The sequence below is a fragment of the Barbus barbus genome (assembly GCF_936440315.1).
Source record: "Barbus barbus genome assembly, chromosome: 20".
NCBI lineage: Eukaryota > Metazoa > Chordata > Actinopteri > Cypriniformes > Cyprinidae > Barbus > Barbus barbus.
Window position 1 is genome coordinate 24285475 of NC_136748.1, and position 13648 is coordinate 24299122.

Sequence of the window (13648 nt, forward strand, 5' to 3'; positions counted from 1 at the left end):
TTCAGTCAAGAATAGTGAGTGATTTTTCTCTGTGTTTTGTTGTTTTGTTAACGTTAAATGAATAGTTCCCCCACAAATTAATATTCTGTCATCTGTCTGTCAATTCTGTCATAATGTTGTATTTTTATATCATCATTTACTCAAAAGTTGTTTTAAACCGGAAGGAGTTTCTTTCTTCTGCTGAACATTTATAAATGCCATTTTGAAGAAGGTGGAAAACCAAACAGTTGCTGGTCCTCAGTGACTTCCATAGGATTTTTCTTTCCTACTATCAAAGTCAATGTAGACCAGCAACTGTTTGGTTTTCCACTGAGTAAATAATGACAGAAATTCAATTTTAGGGTGAACTATCCCTTTAATGACAGTCGACAGCATGTTTAGTGTCCTGTCCCTTTAAGAGCTGCACGCATCTAATATACAGTTCAGGCACGCATCCGTTTCTCTCTTAACTATTTACTTTCATTTTAGAGATAACCAACTCAGTCTGTATGTAAACCTTGTGTGTTTTGACAGTATTAGCGCAAAATATAACTTAGTTGAGTAATCAGGCGCTGTTAGACAGGCGTTTTAGTGCGCGTGCTTCAGGTGTATGTGCTCAGAACAAGCGCACACAGACCAGCGCGCGAATTAAACATTTAACCAGCAAGGCTTGTGCAAATAATGTACATTTGCGATCGCGAATAAGTGCAGTGTCCTGTCTGAGTAACTCTACTGCTGTATGTCGTGTTGTACAGTACATAGAGACGGCGGCGCCAGAACTGTATTTGACAATGTGCGCGGTAGCGCGATACTACGATATTTCTTCAAAAGCAGATCGTGGAGACATTTTTATCGTCCACGATCAAAAATCGTCATATCGCACACCCCTATAGGCATCCATGACAGAAGATGTGAAAATGAAGACACATTAGTTTGAATCACTCTCTCACACTAAACATAAGCCATTATGCAACAAGACTGGCCTAAAATTTAATGCAGTCCTAGAGTGAACCATGGTCCGGTCCTGTAACAGTGCCTGATGACAATCTGTGCATTGTCAACTGAAATATTTTCTCTTCTGTGTTAACCGTTCCCATGGCAGGCAAGGAGGAGTGTTAGGGTTTCCCAGAGCCTCTTTGCCTCTTTTCTTTTCATTGGGGAACAACGGGGAGAGTTTCTTTCATGACACTTGGCAAGAGCATAATCTAGCAGTGATGTCACTCCTAAACTTATAGGCTATTGGCCCATGGAAGAACGGACTACTCTCGGCCCACAAAGAAGAGAGGCAAAATCAGCTTAAAGCTCAACTGTGGTTGGCCTAAAGAAGAAAAAAAGGGAGAAGATGAAGGCAAGCATTCATGCGTCCTGACAAATGGCCACAGAGACTTGACATAGACTGAGGGGCTGAATAGACCCCCCATATCCTCTCGCTTTTTTTCTCTCGCTCAGTCACTTTGTAGACAAAATTAGTCTACACAGTCTTGGCGCTTTTGAAAACACCCGTGGGGATCTAAAAGAAATGAAAACTTTACATTACTATAGGTTTTGGAATTCAGTTTCTGAATTAAGTAACTAACTAATGTCTTTTCACCTACACTGGCACTTTATCAACCAAAATGTAAATCCAGAGGAATCACTGACTTCTATGAGCAAATTCAAAGCCAATACTATATATATATATATACACACACTCACTGGCCACTTTATTAGGTACACCTTGCTAGTACTGGGTTGGACCCCCTTTTGCCTTCAGAATTGCCTTAATTCTTCGTGGCATAGATTCAACAAGGTGTTGGAAACATTCCTCAGAGATTTTGGTCCATGTTGACATGATAGCATCACGCAGTTGCTGCAGATTTGTCGGCTGCACATCCATGATGCGAATCTCCCGTTCCACCACATCCCAAAGGTGCTCTATTGGATTGAGATCTGGTGATTGTGGAGGCCATTTGAGTAAAGTGAACTCCTTGTCATGTTCAAGAAACCAGTCTGAGATGATTTGAGCTTTGTGACATGGTGCATTATCCTGCTGGAAGTAGCCATCAGAAGATGGGTACACTGTAGTCATAAAGTGATGGACATGGTCAGCAACAATACTCAGGTAGGCTGTGGCGTTTAAACTATGCTCAATTGGTACTAAGGGGCCCAAAGTGTGGCAAGAAAATTTCCCCCACACCATTACACCACCACCACCAGCCTGAACCGTTGAGACAAGGCAGGATGGATCCATGCTTTCATGTTCTTTACGCCAAATTCTGGCCCTACCATCTGAATGTCGCAGCAGAAATCAAGATTCGTCAGACCAGGCAACGATTTTCCAATCTTCTATTGTCCAATTTTGGTGAGCCTGTGCGAATTGTAGCCTCCGTTTCCTGTTCTTAGCTGACAGGAGCGGCATACAGTTTGGTCTTCTGCTGCTGTAGCCCATCTGCTTCAGGGTTCGACGTGTTGTGTGTTCAGAGATGGTATTCTGCATACCTTGGTTGTAACAAGTGGTTATTTGAGTTACTGTTGCCTTTCTATCATCTCTAACCAGTCTGCCCATTCTCCTCTGACCTCTGACATCAACAAGGCATTTTTGTCCACACAACTGCCGCTCACTGGATATTTTCTCTTTTTCGGACCATTCTCTGTAAACCGTAGTGAATGGTTGTGCGTGAAAATCCCAGTAGATCAGCAATTTTTTTAAATACTCAGACCAGCCCTTCTGGCACCAACAACCATTCCACGTTCAAAGTCACTTAAATCCCCTTTCTTCCCCATTCTGATGCTCGGTTTGAACTTCAGCAAGTCGTCTTCACCACATCTAGATGCCTAAATGCATTGAGTTGCTGCCATGTGATTGGCTGATTAGCAATTTGTGTTACCAACAACTGAACAGGTGTACCTAATAAAGTGGCCAGTGAGTGTATATTCATCACAAAAGTTGTTTGAGCAAATGCAAAGTTCCTTGAGGGAATACAAATGTTTAGCAACAATATGTCATAGCTAACAGAAAATGTTCTGAAAACTTCGGCTAACGTTCTGGTAAGGTTTTCTTAAAGTTATGAACAAATGTTCTTCCAGTAGCTTAGTGTTAACCGAATATTTTTAATAATGTTCTTAAAACATTAGCACAAAAATATTATTTATACATATTTCATATAGCCTACATTTTTAAAATGTTATGTGTTTCAGAACGTTTAGAGTAGCCTACATTAAAAAGTAACGTTCCCATAATGCATTGACAACATGATTTGTTCCTGAATGAATTAGCATGATTGAACGCATTGGATGAATTAATGATTCAATGATTCACTGTATTTTTTGAATGAATTATTTGATGATTCACTCATAAAGACAGTCACTTAACCGCCACATACTGGTATGTAACTAACCTGCAGAAAGTGTCAAACTAAGATTAAGTTATTATAGCAAAATAAATATAGGTTTATCAACCTTTAAATTAAAAGAAAGTGCTTCCCATATCCTTTAATGCTGACACAAACGCAGCACGTCCAATGAAATCTATATGACATTTGGGTGCAAATTTGTCTTAACTAGATTGTTATATGAAGAATTTAGCTACATGAACCTCAAAAACCATTATTCAAACTATGCGAGGTAACAGAAAATTCAACCCAGCTGCATCCAGTAATGTTCACAGGTTTGATTTGGGTCATTACTTTTTACATTGGGTCCTGAAGCAAAACCCAAACTGGTTCTCATCTCACAGTAAAGATGCTTGTCTATGTTTGTCCTGGCAAATCTGTGTTGTGATGTGTGGTTAAACATTTGTTTCATTAATCAGAGCAAGTTGCTCATGAGTCTCATGCTTTTAGAGAACAATGCCTGATTACTTTCCACTCCAATTACGACGCGTTTGTGACCGAAACAGTCCATTCACAATCTGCTGCTAGAGTGAAGCTATCGTGACAGTCCTGGGTCATAGTAAACTGTCACTATGCAATCTGGAACACACTGCATCTTGTAAAATATTATTTTGAGCAATAGCAGCTGGTTTCTCTGGAAGAGTCAAACCAGACTATTGCATAATGTGTTACAGTTCGTGATATTTAATGACAGTCCATTTTCTGCTGTTTTGCACTGTAAACTCCACAATTATGTGAACTGCTGTTTACTTTTTAATTACACTAACAGTAAAAAGTTTGAATAATTACGATTGTTTAGCATGTTTTTGAGAGAAGTCTCTTATGCTCACCAAGACGGCATTTAATTCATCAAAATACAGTCAAAACAGTAATAAATATTATTGTATATAAGTTTTCTATTTGAATACATTTTAACATTATTTCTGTAATGGTAAAGCTGAAATATCAGGAGCCATTACTTCTGTCTTCAGGGTCACATGATCCTTCAGATATCATTGTAAAGCTGATTTGGTGCTTAAGAAACATTTCATATTCTTATCAATCTTGAAAACACTTTTCACCTCTTAATATTTTTGTGGAAAGTGTTACACTTCCCCTTTTTCTTTTTTTTTTCTTCAGTAAAGACTTGTTACAATGTTACAAAATATTTATATTTCAAATAAATGCTGTTCTTTTTAACTTTAAATTCATCAAATAAATATTAACCAGCAAAACACTGATGATAATAATAATAAGAACCATTATTAATAATTGAGCACGAAATCAACATATAAGAATGATTTTTATTGTGATACTGAAGACTGGAGTATAATGGCTGCTAAAAATTCAGCTTTGCGTCACAGGAATAAATTATATGTTCAGAATATTCAAATAGAAAACGGTACATTTTAAATTGTAAAACTGTTTCACAATTTTACAGTTATTATTGTATTTTTATTTTTAAAAATTGCAGCCTTGGTGAGCATAAGATACATCTTTCAAAAACATTAACTATTTTAATTATACCAATCTTTTGTGTACACATATGTATTTAATGTACAAGTGGTTGTGACAAATTTTGGCCAGTAACATAACACTATAGGCTATAAAGCATCTGAACATGGTTGGTCAAATTGATCGAATGATACTCCTATGTAAAGGCAACACAGATTATAGGATTAACTTTGACCCAGTGACAACGTGTCCCCTCCTGGCAGGTTCAAGTTATGGAGGGGTTACTACAGGTCATTTTCAAAGGGGTTCGCGATCCTTCATCCCAGCATTAAATTAAACAAACTGAGGACTGTTCTTCTCCCAGACTGGCATTTTCAATCCAAATGCAAATATCCATGGCCTGCACTAAAGAGTCTTTTAAATAGTCTGTCGCCTGTGTTCAAACGGCTCCAGAAGTCAAACAAACAGTCATTCAGGACTTTAGATGGCTTTTTTTCTCATGATACACAACTGTGCAAGTCATTGAGTTCTCAGTCTGAAGTGGACGCTTGAAACACTAGCACAGTGAAATGGTTAATAATGGCGTTCAATCTTCTGAGATGTGACTCGAGTGTGTCGGCCATCCGCTCAGTGGATTAAAGCAGCCCAGCGTCGACTCTCAAAGTCAAAATCTAATTAGCATCTAAAGCACATAAATGCCTGATCATTAATACCTTATGGTCATCATCTCAGTACTTAAGAATACAGTCCGTAATCGGACTGGATTATGTGTAATGAAACTAAATTAGGCCTACATATAAACCCAGGTCTGTGCAGTACCTTATGGTTATAGAAGAAATTCTATTTAATTAATGCATTATTTTATATGGGTTTTGGCACAAAATCAAGAATGGGATCTTTGAGCAAATAGAAGGCTAAACTTATGGCAATGGTGCTTCGGAACAACGGTCTTATAGTGGCCGGGTTCATTAGATTAACTACAGTGTAAATTTCTCATCTGTGAAAAAAACCCAACATTTTAACATCTCAAAAAGATTCCTAAACTGTGAATTATTCATTAGCACTGTATGAAATGATATAATTTACTTTGAAAGAACAATAAGATCTTATATTAGGAACATGTAAGCAAACTAGGCATTGTTCACTTCAGAGAAAATAATTTAAATGCATTGTATTTTGTTTTAAGGAAATTATGTATGCATAAAGAAACTGCTATATACTGTCTTGTTCAAGTGACAAATATTACAACTATACTTCCTTTATTATCAGACCATTGAGAAAACTAAAGTGTTTGCATAAGAAAGTAAGAAACGGAGTCAGTTTTTGATCAAATGTGTGTATTTCATTCAATTTGACACAAAGGCAGGCCTCAATTATACAATCCACTAACATTAAAGACATTCTGCAATGTTCAAAAAAACTTCACAATGTGCATTTTATATAAAAGGTCTTACAAAAAATGTCTCACATCTTAAAAAGGGGAAAACTCAGTTGAGAATACAATGTAAAAATTCCCTTGTAATATTGTCAAGTTGTCAGGGTAATACTGAAGCGTTAATTCATTTGACGTTATGCCTTTTCATATGTGCGCACAGCTTGCACACCTTCAAAGGCCACGGTCTGGAAACAGCAGAGACGAGAGGAAATTTAGGAACATTAAATATCCATAATACTGATTAAAAAGAACATGTGACTTAAAATTCTAAATTAATACTAATAATGCTACTTACCATAATCATTTTACCATCCTTGATTTCTCTAACAAACTTAGTCTCCTTTCCATCCCACCTCTGAACATGGATAAGATTGTCTCCTTCCAAGTTTACAGTGGACTGAGATGAGATAAAAAGATGAAAATTTGTTTTTTAGTAGTGCTTTATGATTATTATATAATATATGGTCAAATTCATGTAAGGTAAAAACAGACCTAACCTGCCAAAAGTACTTTGTAAAGTAAATTTTGTAAAATTTTAGATTTGCCGTGGACACTGCATGCATCAGTGAAATGAAAAAAATTAAAACACAAACCTTTACATGTCTGTCATCTGCTGTGGTTTCGTCAAACTCCTCTCCTAGTTTGAAAGAAATCTCAGTGTTTTTGAAGGTGCTCAGCGTCTTTATCACAACTTTGTCATCCTCGTGACTGATGACAATTGTGGGTTTGGTAACATTGCCTACTTGCCTGGTGGCAAAACCAACACCTGCGGAATAAAAAAAAAATCTGAAAACATTACAGACAAAACAAAACTATTATTATTATTATTATAACTGTACAGAAAGTGTCATGCAATTAAACACCAAACTGTGCTATTGCACCTTGCACGTGCAAAATTTTAAGAGGAATTCTGTCTTTCTGCAAAATAATATCTTATTTTTACTTACCCAGTGCTTTCATGTATTCATCAAAGTTCTGGCTGTCAACCAGTTTCCAAGTTGCACAAAATGCATCAACCATATTGCCAATCAAACACACAGTGGTCCTTGTACAGTCTCAGAGTTCACAGTCTCCTCAGTGTCTGAGGACAGCAAAGCCCAAACTAATTAATACTGTCAGGGAGGCGGGGCTTTGGGGGAAGCTTGTGCTGATTGGATGGATTTTTATCTACTGAAGCTGTGATTTGTTCAAATACATGGCGAGAAATGACACTGTAATTTCAATAGTATTGCGTATAGTAGTAATCCAATAAGGGGTCTGGAACTTTGCATTTGAGCAAAGATTAAAATGTTGATAATTACAGTTCTGACTTTTAATTTTAAATATAGTAGCCTATATATAGAGATTTTCATCTAATTCATATAGATTCCACATTTCACAGTAAAAAAAAACAACAACAATAAATAAAATGTTCATGCAATTTAGTTCTGTGCAAAACTCTTATCTTTGGCGAACAGGATCCGTCACTATTTCAAAGCTGTGCATCTCTCTCTCTCTCTCTCTCTCTCGAGCAGATGCAATGGTTTATTTTAGAGAAATGCATTTGCATTGGTTCCATTAATGCACAAAGAAAATAACTGATTAAATATTCAAAGCATCAGTGCACAAGTGATCTGAAGACATGGAGTTTTGCATGACTGTAGATTAGAATAAAATGATCCCCTTCACACAATAAATTGCACAGCATTGTAAAACTGTAATAAACTGCTATCACATGTAAGATAAATAATAAAGAAATAAATTATCACATATATGAAGCGTCTTCCTCCAGGTGGCGCAGAAACCAGCATTAAAAATGTCTGGGTACGATTCTTTTACTGGGTCATTTATACGGTTTGTGCCATTTAAATTGGCTATTATATTTTCTTTTTAATATAATGATTCGTAGGACTGCCTGTTACAAGCGCCCCAGCAGTCTCTATACAAAATGGTTATAAATGACTGTGATTGGTCCGTCCTTATCAGCGCTGAGAATAGCAACAAGTGTCATATCACAGCTGTTACTGCACGAGATCTGGGCTGCGTTTCCCAAAAGCATGGTCTACTACTACTGCAGCCGTGGACGATCACTTACACTTGAAGAAAAATATGAGAACTACCGCTACATAAAAAAAAAAATACCTTGACTTGACATTAAAATCCTGGGGGAAAAGGCAATACATTCTTAACTTATCTTGCACGACCAATCCGTCTATTATATATACTGTACTTGTTTCGCTGGTAACTACCCTATAATGTACAGACCTTGTCCTTTGTGCTAAATGACCCGCACTTCTTAGATGACTCGCTCTTCGCTAGATGGCAGGCGTGCTCCATTGTGCACATGCGATTGCAGCTTACCGCAGAAATTTTATTTAGTAGGCTACATTTCCGCCGATATTACTATGAATTGCACTTTAAATGTGCCCTTATTTATATCCTCAGCTGTCTCCTTCATCAGAAAAAAAGACCTTTGCATTCTTAGCTGGAAATATTGTGTTCTGACCACAGATATGTTCAATCTGAAGATCTTTTGTTACGTTTATAGACAAAAAACGAAAAGCACTAAAGCATATATAGACAAAGACAGCAAAGGACAAAAACACAAAAGCTAAAGGTAGTTCTTATTTAATTTTGTTTCTTGCTTTAGATATTTTGGTAGTAACTTAAGTCATCAACACAATTTGCGTCTCTCACTTCGTTAAAAACTAGCCAAGAGCCCAAAAACAGTTATATCATAGTTTTGTTATGTAAAAAGGGAAAGACTTTGCCAACTTTAATCTCATTGTGTTTTCTTCATTTGATTGATATTACTCAAGCTTATGAAAGCTTTAGCCATGCCCTTTGTCTCAACAATTGGAGGCTCTTCACAGTTCATTCCTACAGTACAGAAGATAAATTCACCCTCAAAAGTATCCCAAAACTTTTGGAGCACCTTAAAATGCTGGGGGAAATCACATGAGGCCGCTTATTGTCGATAAACCTCACCATAAACCTATAACCACTCCCTTGTTTGTCCAAATACATCACCAAGAAGGAGGCTTGAATGTAACCATGGAGCTTTTGGGTGTAGTGTGAATATTTAATGTAATTAAAACGATTGATGTTAATGCCATGTAAAGTTCACCTAATAGACCAAGACCAGCTGTTTCTACAAAACCTTTAAGCACTACCCCATGACACTGAGAACAAAACGTTTATTTTTAGACACAGTTTGTGGTCCTGCTATGTATGCAAGTAGGATATTAAACGTGCTATTCCATAACTCACACATAATTAGACACCGCAAAATTATACTATGGTACACTATAATGTAATCGGTATGGCAGAACGTTCTGAACTAACAGAACTAGACCCTGCTGTTTTCAATTAAACTGGCAGGCTGAAAGGTATGTCCGGCCGCCTCGCATCTTACAGTCGGCCAAGCGAGAGTAAAAGATGAGCATATATGTGTACTTTATAAGTTTCTATTTTGAACCTAAAATGGAATTGAAAACAAAAATAGCTTTTAAAGTTTCTCACTGGAAAAAGCTTGACATTTGAGGATCATATAGGCCTTACAATGTTTGAAAACATGGGAGATTTTTAGTTTAGATAGACAGATATATAATCTGAATAACATAACCAGAATTCCTGACAAACTGTGATGCATTTTATCAGTTTCTATTGTTCAATAAACAATGTAGAACAATTATGCTAAACACTTTTGAAACATTTCATTTTTGGTGGTGTGGGTTCATCCAGGTTATAAATCGTGAACTAGCTTGAGGCAGAAAACTAAGTTTTACTGAGTTATTAAACCTCCTTCCGTCTCATTTCATGACTGAAGAACATTCAGGTTTACAAGGGGCACATTTCATTAGGTCACATTTAATCATCCAAATGAGGAATGCGAGAAATGCCAACATTTTTACCTTGTAAGATATTTTAATGCTTGAAATCAGCCTTTGATAATGTATAATGCTTACATATGAGAGTAAATACTTACTTTAATTCCTTTGATGCTACGTAACTGCACCATGTCCTTAATGCACATAGCCCAGATTTGACTAAAACATATTTCAGAGTAAAGTGCATATACACAGTTCACAGGGTTTTTTGCCTTTTTGCTCAGCCACATGTGGCTGGCGGACTTGAGTGAATGCATATGTTTTCATTTAGTCCTTCGAATAAATAGGAAACTTTGAGAACAGAGGAAAAAGTTGAATCTAAATAACTTGTCTTAGGGCTTTCATTTGTCAATCAGAGGGAGTCAATTTGCCACTTGTGAATTATGTGAATGTTAACCAACTTTTATGTCAACACTTTACACTTAGCTCTGATAAGCAGTAAGGTGGTTTAACATTGGTCTTTACTGGTCCAGAGCAGAAGACTATGTACAGTTACTGTAAAGATTCCAGAAAACAGTGCTCCATTTATACGCTCTGGCTAACTTCCCGCAATGGAAAAACGCTGTCGGAAAAAGAATGGAAAGAAGAATGTTCATTTTAAATTAGAATGAATGATCTTAATTTAATCCAGTAGGGTTAAACTAGATAGATTTATGTGTGCTGCAAAACATCACACATCTAACTTGATTTCACACTTTTTTTTTTTTTTTTCTGAAAAAATATAAAAGATATGCTGTATGTAAAATGTGTATGGGTAGCTGACATTAAATACTTTTTGGAAATTGACTTTTTTTATTATTATCGAGATATTATAGTTTTATTAGTATTTTTTATATTAAAATTTAATTTTAAAGTTTTCGCAATTTTGTTGTTTTTTGGCCATTTTTATAATTTTGTAATGTCTACATAGTTTATTTCAGTTTTAGTTATTTTGACATATCAAGTAATAAAATATTTAATTTCAGTTAAAAGAATATATTTTAAACCTGGTTTGTTTTAATTAACAACAATAACCTGATTAACTCAATCTAAAGCCCTTTTATAATCTAGATAGATAGATATGATATATATTTAGAGAGAGATAGGGAGCGAGAGAGAAAGATATTACTTGTAGTATTAATCCTACTTAAAATGATTTTACGATCTCATATAATTTAGAGAGACTATATGGAATATTTGCAGATTGCACCTGTTGCCGTACTTAAGAAATACAATTTCCATTATACATTTCAACTTAAAAACTTGATGTTGATGTAAAAAAAAGTTTATGAACACACATGCATAAACTACCCATATACTGTATTAAACATTTATTTTAGAGCAAACTTGTGAAATTATTTACATTTTCACAATCACAGCTCATAAATACAGTTAACTTAACAAAAACTGTTTGGCATGAGTTACAATAGCAAAAACAAATAATAAAAAAAATAAATATAAATGCTGAAACAATATTCTTTGGATCTCAGTGACCAGTGTCTTTTTCACCGTTTTTTTTATTTTTTTGTTTAAAAATTCACCACTTGTGAAAGGTAGAAATTGTCCATGGGGTCTGTGTTTGAGGCTTCTGCTAGATGTCAAGATCATCCGGCCGGGCCCGACTGCTCGCTCGACTACTAGGTCGAGGTTCAAGCTCCTTGAGCAGCAGAAGATCCTTCCCCAGAGCCACTTTCTCAGAATATGGAAAGCGCTGGGTGTGACCCAGCTGGTTCTGTTCTGTACTGTAATTAGTCCAGTTCTGCTCATTAGCCTGCTTGTCGTAATTGTCAGAGGAGTTGGACTTGTCGCCAGTATTTAGGTTGTAGCCCAGATTAGGGATGGGGGCCGAGCAGTCATTGTAATACTCATAACTGGACAAGTTCCTTGGGCAAGGCTTGATATTACAGGCCCTCTCAAAGTTTTTCTCTGACTCTTTGAATCGATCCTTCATCCTCTTGAAAATCACGTAAAAAAACTCAAAGACGTTGAGGGCCAGAGAGACAAGCGACACGACCAACATAAAGATGATAAAAACTGTCTTCTCTGTGGGACGAGACAAAAAGCAGTCCACTTTATGTGGACAAGGGAACCTTTCACACGTATAAACGGCCGACAGCTTAAATCCATAAAGGTGCCACTGAATCAACAGGAAAACTATTTCAAATATGGACTTCAAGACGATGCTCACTATATATGTGTAAAATATCCCTCCTCTCATTTTGACCTTCCCATGATCTTCCAGGCCGTACTTGAACTTCTTCATTTCAATTTTCCTCAAGAACACATCCACATCTCCTCCTTTGCTCTGGATGTCTCGTAATATCTCCTCCTTTTTATTCAATTTCTCCTCCTTGTGCATGAGGAATACGACGTGGCTGAGGTACAGGAGGGTCGGCATGGACACAAATATGATCTGCAGCACCCAGAAGCGCACATGGGAGATGGGGAATGACTTGTCGTAGCACACGTTCTCGCAGCCGGGCTGCAGCGTGTTGCACTTGAATGCCGACTGCTCGTCTCCCCAGGCAGACTCCACCGCCGTGCCCAAGACCAGGATCCTGAAGATGAAGAGGATGGAGAGCCAGACTTTGCCTCCTGCCGTGGAATACGCCTGGACCTTATCAAGAAGTTTCCCCAGCACGCTCCAGTCACCCATGATGAAAGATGTTCTGGATTAGACAGGAGATGACCAACCTTCAAGCTGACAAAGACAGTAAATTCAATGAGTATTATAAACACAGATGAAGCCCAGCGTTAAACACATCCGAGTGGTCTCCTCACTCCCCATATGACTGGCAAATACAATAACATAATCCTTGGCTCATCTTCAGAAATGTTCCTGGGTCAATCCCTGCTCTAAATGAATGCTCTGGGGTTTTCTGACTTTTCAACAGATATTTAACCTCAAAAATATCGCATTTTTGAACTATATTCAGAACAAGTAAAAAGCCTAAAACACAAATACTAAAGGATGAAATATTTAAAAATATTTACTTACTTAATTTTTTTTTAAATCACAAAAATACACTATTTCTGGAAAACAAACTGTCTGAGGCTTAATATTTTTATCACAGATTTAACCTACTAATATATTTTAAACTATATACTTCGAAAAATAAGAATCCAGACTATAAAATTGTTGTTTTTTTAAATCGCCAACCAAAACATGCATAAATACACACATTAAAGGTCTATACCATTTGTATCATAGGCCTACTAACTTTTAAGTTTAAACATATCTCCAATACATGTTGACTATGTTGTCTTGTATTTCTTACCTGGAAAGTCGTTAAAAACGCCAAACTTCTTGAGAGTTAGGATAACTTTTGTAGCACATTTCAGTGATAAATTCAAAACTAAGCAGTTTCGCCATAAAATGATTCTCCCTTCGGCGAACGTTCTCTCATCCCATCCGTTGGAGGGACTGGGTCAGAAGGGGGAAAGTTAAACGTCAGCTAGCTCAAATTTATGGACTTCTACAACTTTTCAATCTCCGTTATATTTTTGGGAGGAAATGTCTTGGAAAAAGGGGAGTGCAATGAAAGTGTAAAACACTGCCATCTGCAGTAGAAGTAGCAACT

The 13648-nt window shown here is 36.7% G+C and overlaps 3 protein-coding genes across 3 annotated transcripts in view; 1 reads left to right on the top strand and 2 right to left on the bottom strand.

Annotated features, from left to right (window-relative positions):
- Positions 1-13648, top strand: part of LOC306886541 (serine/threonine/tyrosine-interacting protein-like) — a 195222-nt gene that overhangs the window by 108493 nt on the left and 73081 nt on the right. The gene's annotated exons all lie outside the window — the stretch shown is intronic.
- LOC306886546 (fatty acid-binding protein, brain-like) lies at positions 6109-7302 on the bottom strand. Its single transcript, XM_079443732.1, has 4 exons — positions 7167-7302; positions 6813-6985; positions 6515-6616; positions 6109-6404 (listed from the first exon to the last, which is right to left on the bottom strand). The coding sequence occupies exons 1-4, from the start codon at positions 7237-7239 to the stop codon at positions 6354-6356; spliced, it is 399 nt and encodes a 132-aa protein (XP_079299858.1). The 5' UTR covers positions 7240-7302; the 3' UTR covers positions 6109-6353.
- On the bottom strand, positions 11385-13567 carry LOC306886532 (gap junction alpha-1 protein-like). Its single transcript, XM_079443718.1, has 2 exons — positions 13346-13567; positions 11385-12768 (listed from the first exon to the last, which is right to left on the bottom strand). Exon 2 carries the CDS (start codon positions 12721-12723, stop codon positions 11659-11661), a length of 1065 nt encoding a protein of 354 aa, XP_079299844.1. The 5' UTR covers positions 12724-12768; positions 13346-13567; the 3' UTR covers positions 11385-11658.

Bases quoted from the DNA above. Each gene is read 5' to 3' on its own strand.
- LOC306886532 (XM_079443718.1), bottom strand. From the start codon at position 12,723: ATGGGTGACTGGAGCGTGCTGGGGAAACTTCTTGATAAGGTCCAGGCG.
- LOC306886546 (XM_079443732.1), bottom strand. From the start codon at position 7,239: ATGGTTGATGCATTTTGTGCAACTTGGAAACTGGTTGACAGCCAGAAC. The intron at 6,986-7,166 runs GTAAGTAAAAAT...TTTATTCCGCAG, and splicing joins TGAATACATGAAAGCACTGG to GTGTTGGTTTTGCCACCAGG. The intron at 6,405-6,514 runs GTAAGTAGCATT...TGCTGTTTCCAG, and splicing joins AGGATGGTAAAATGATTATG to ACCGTGGCCTTTGAAGGTGT.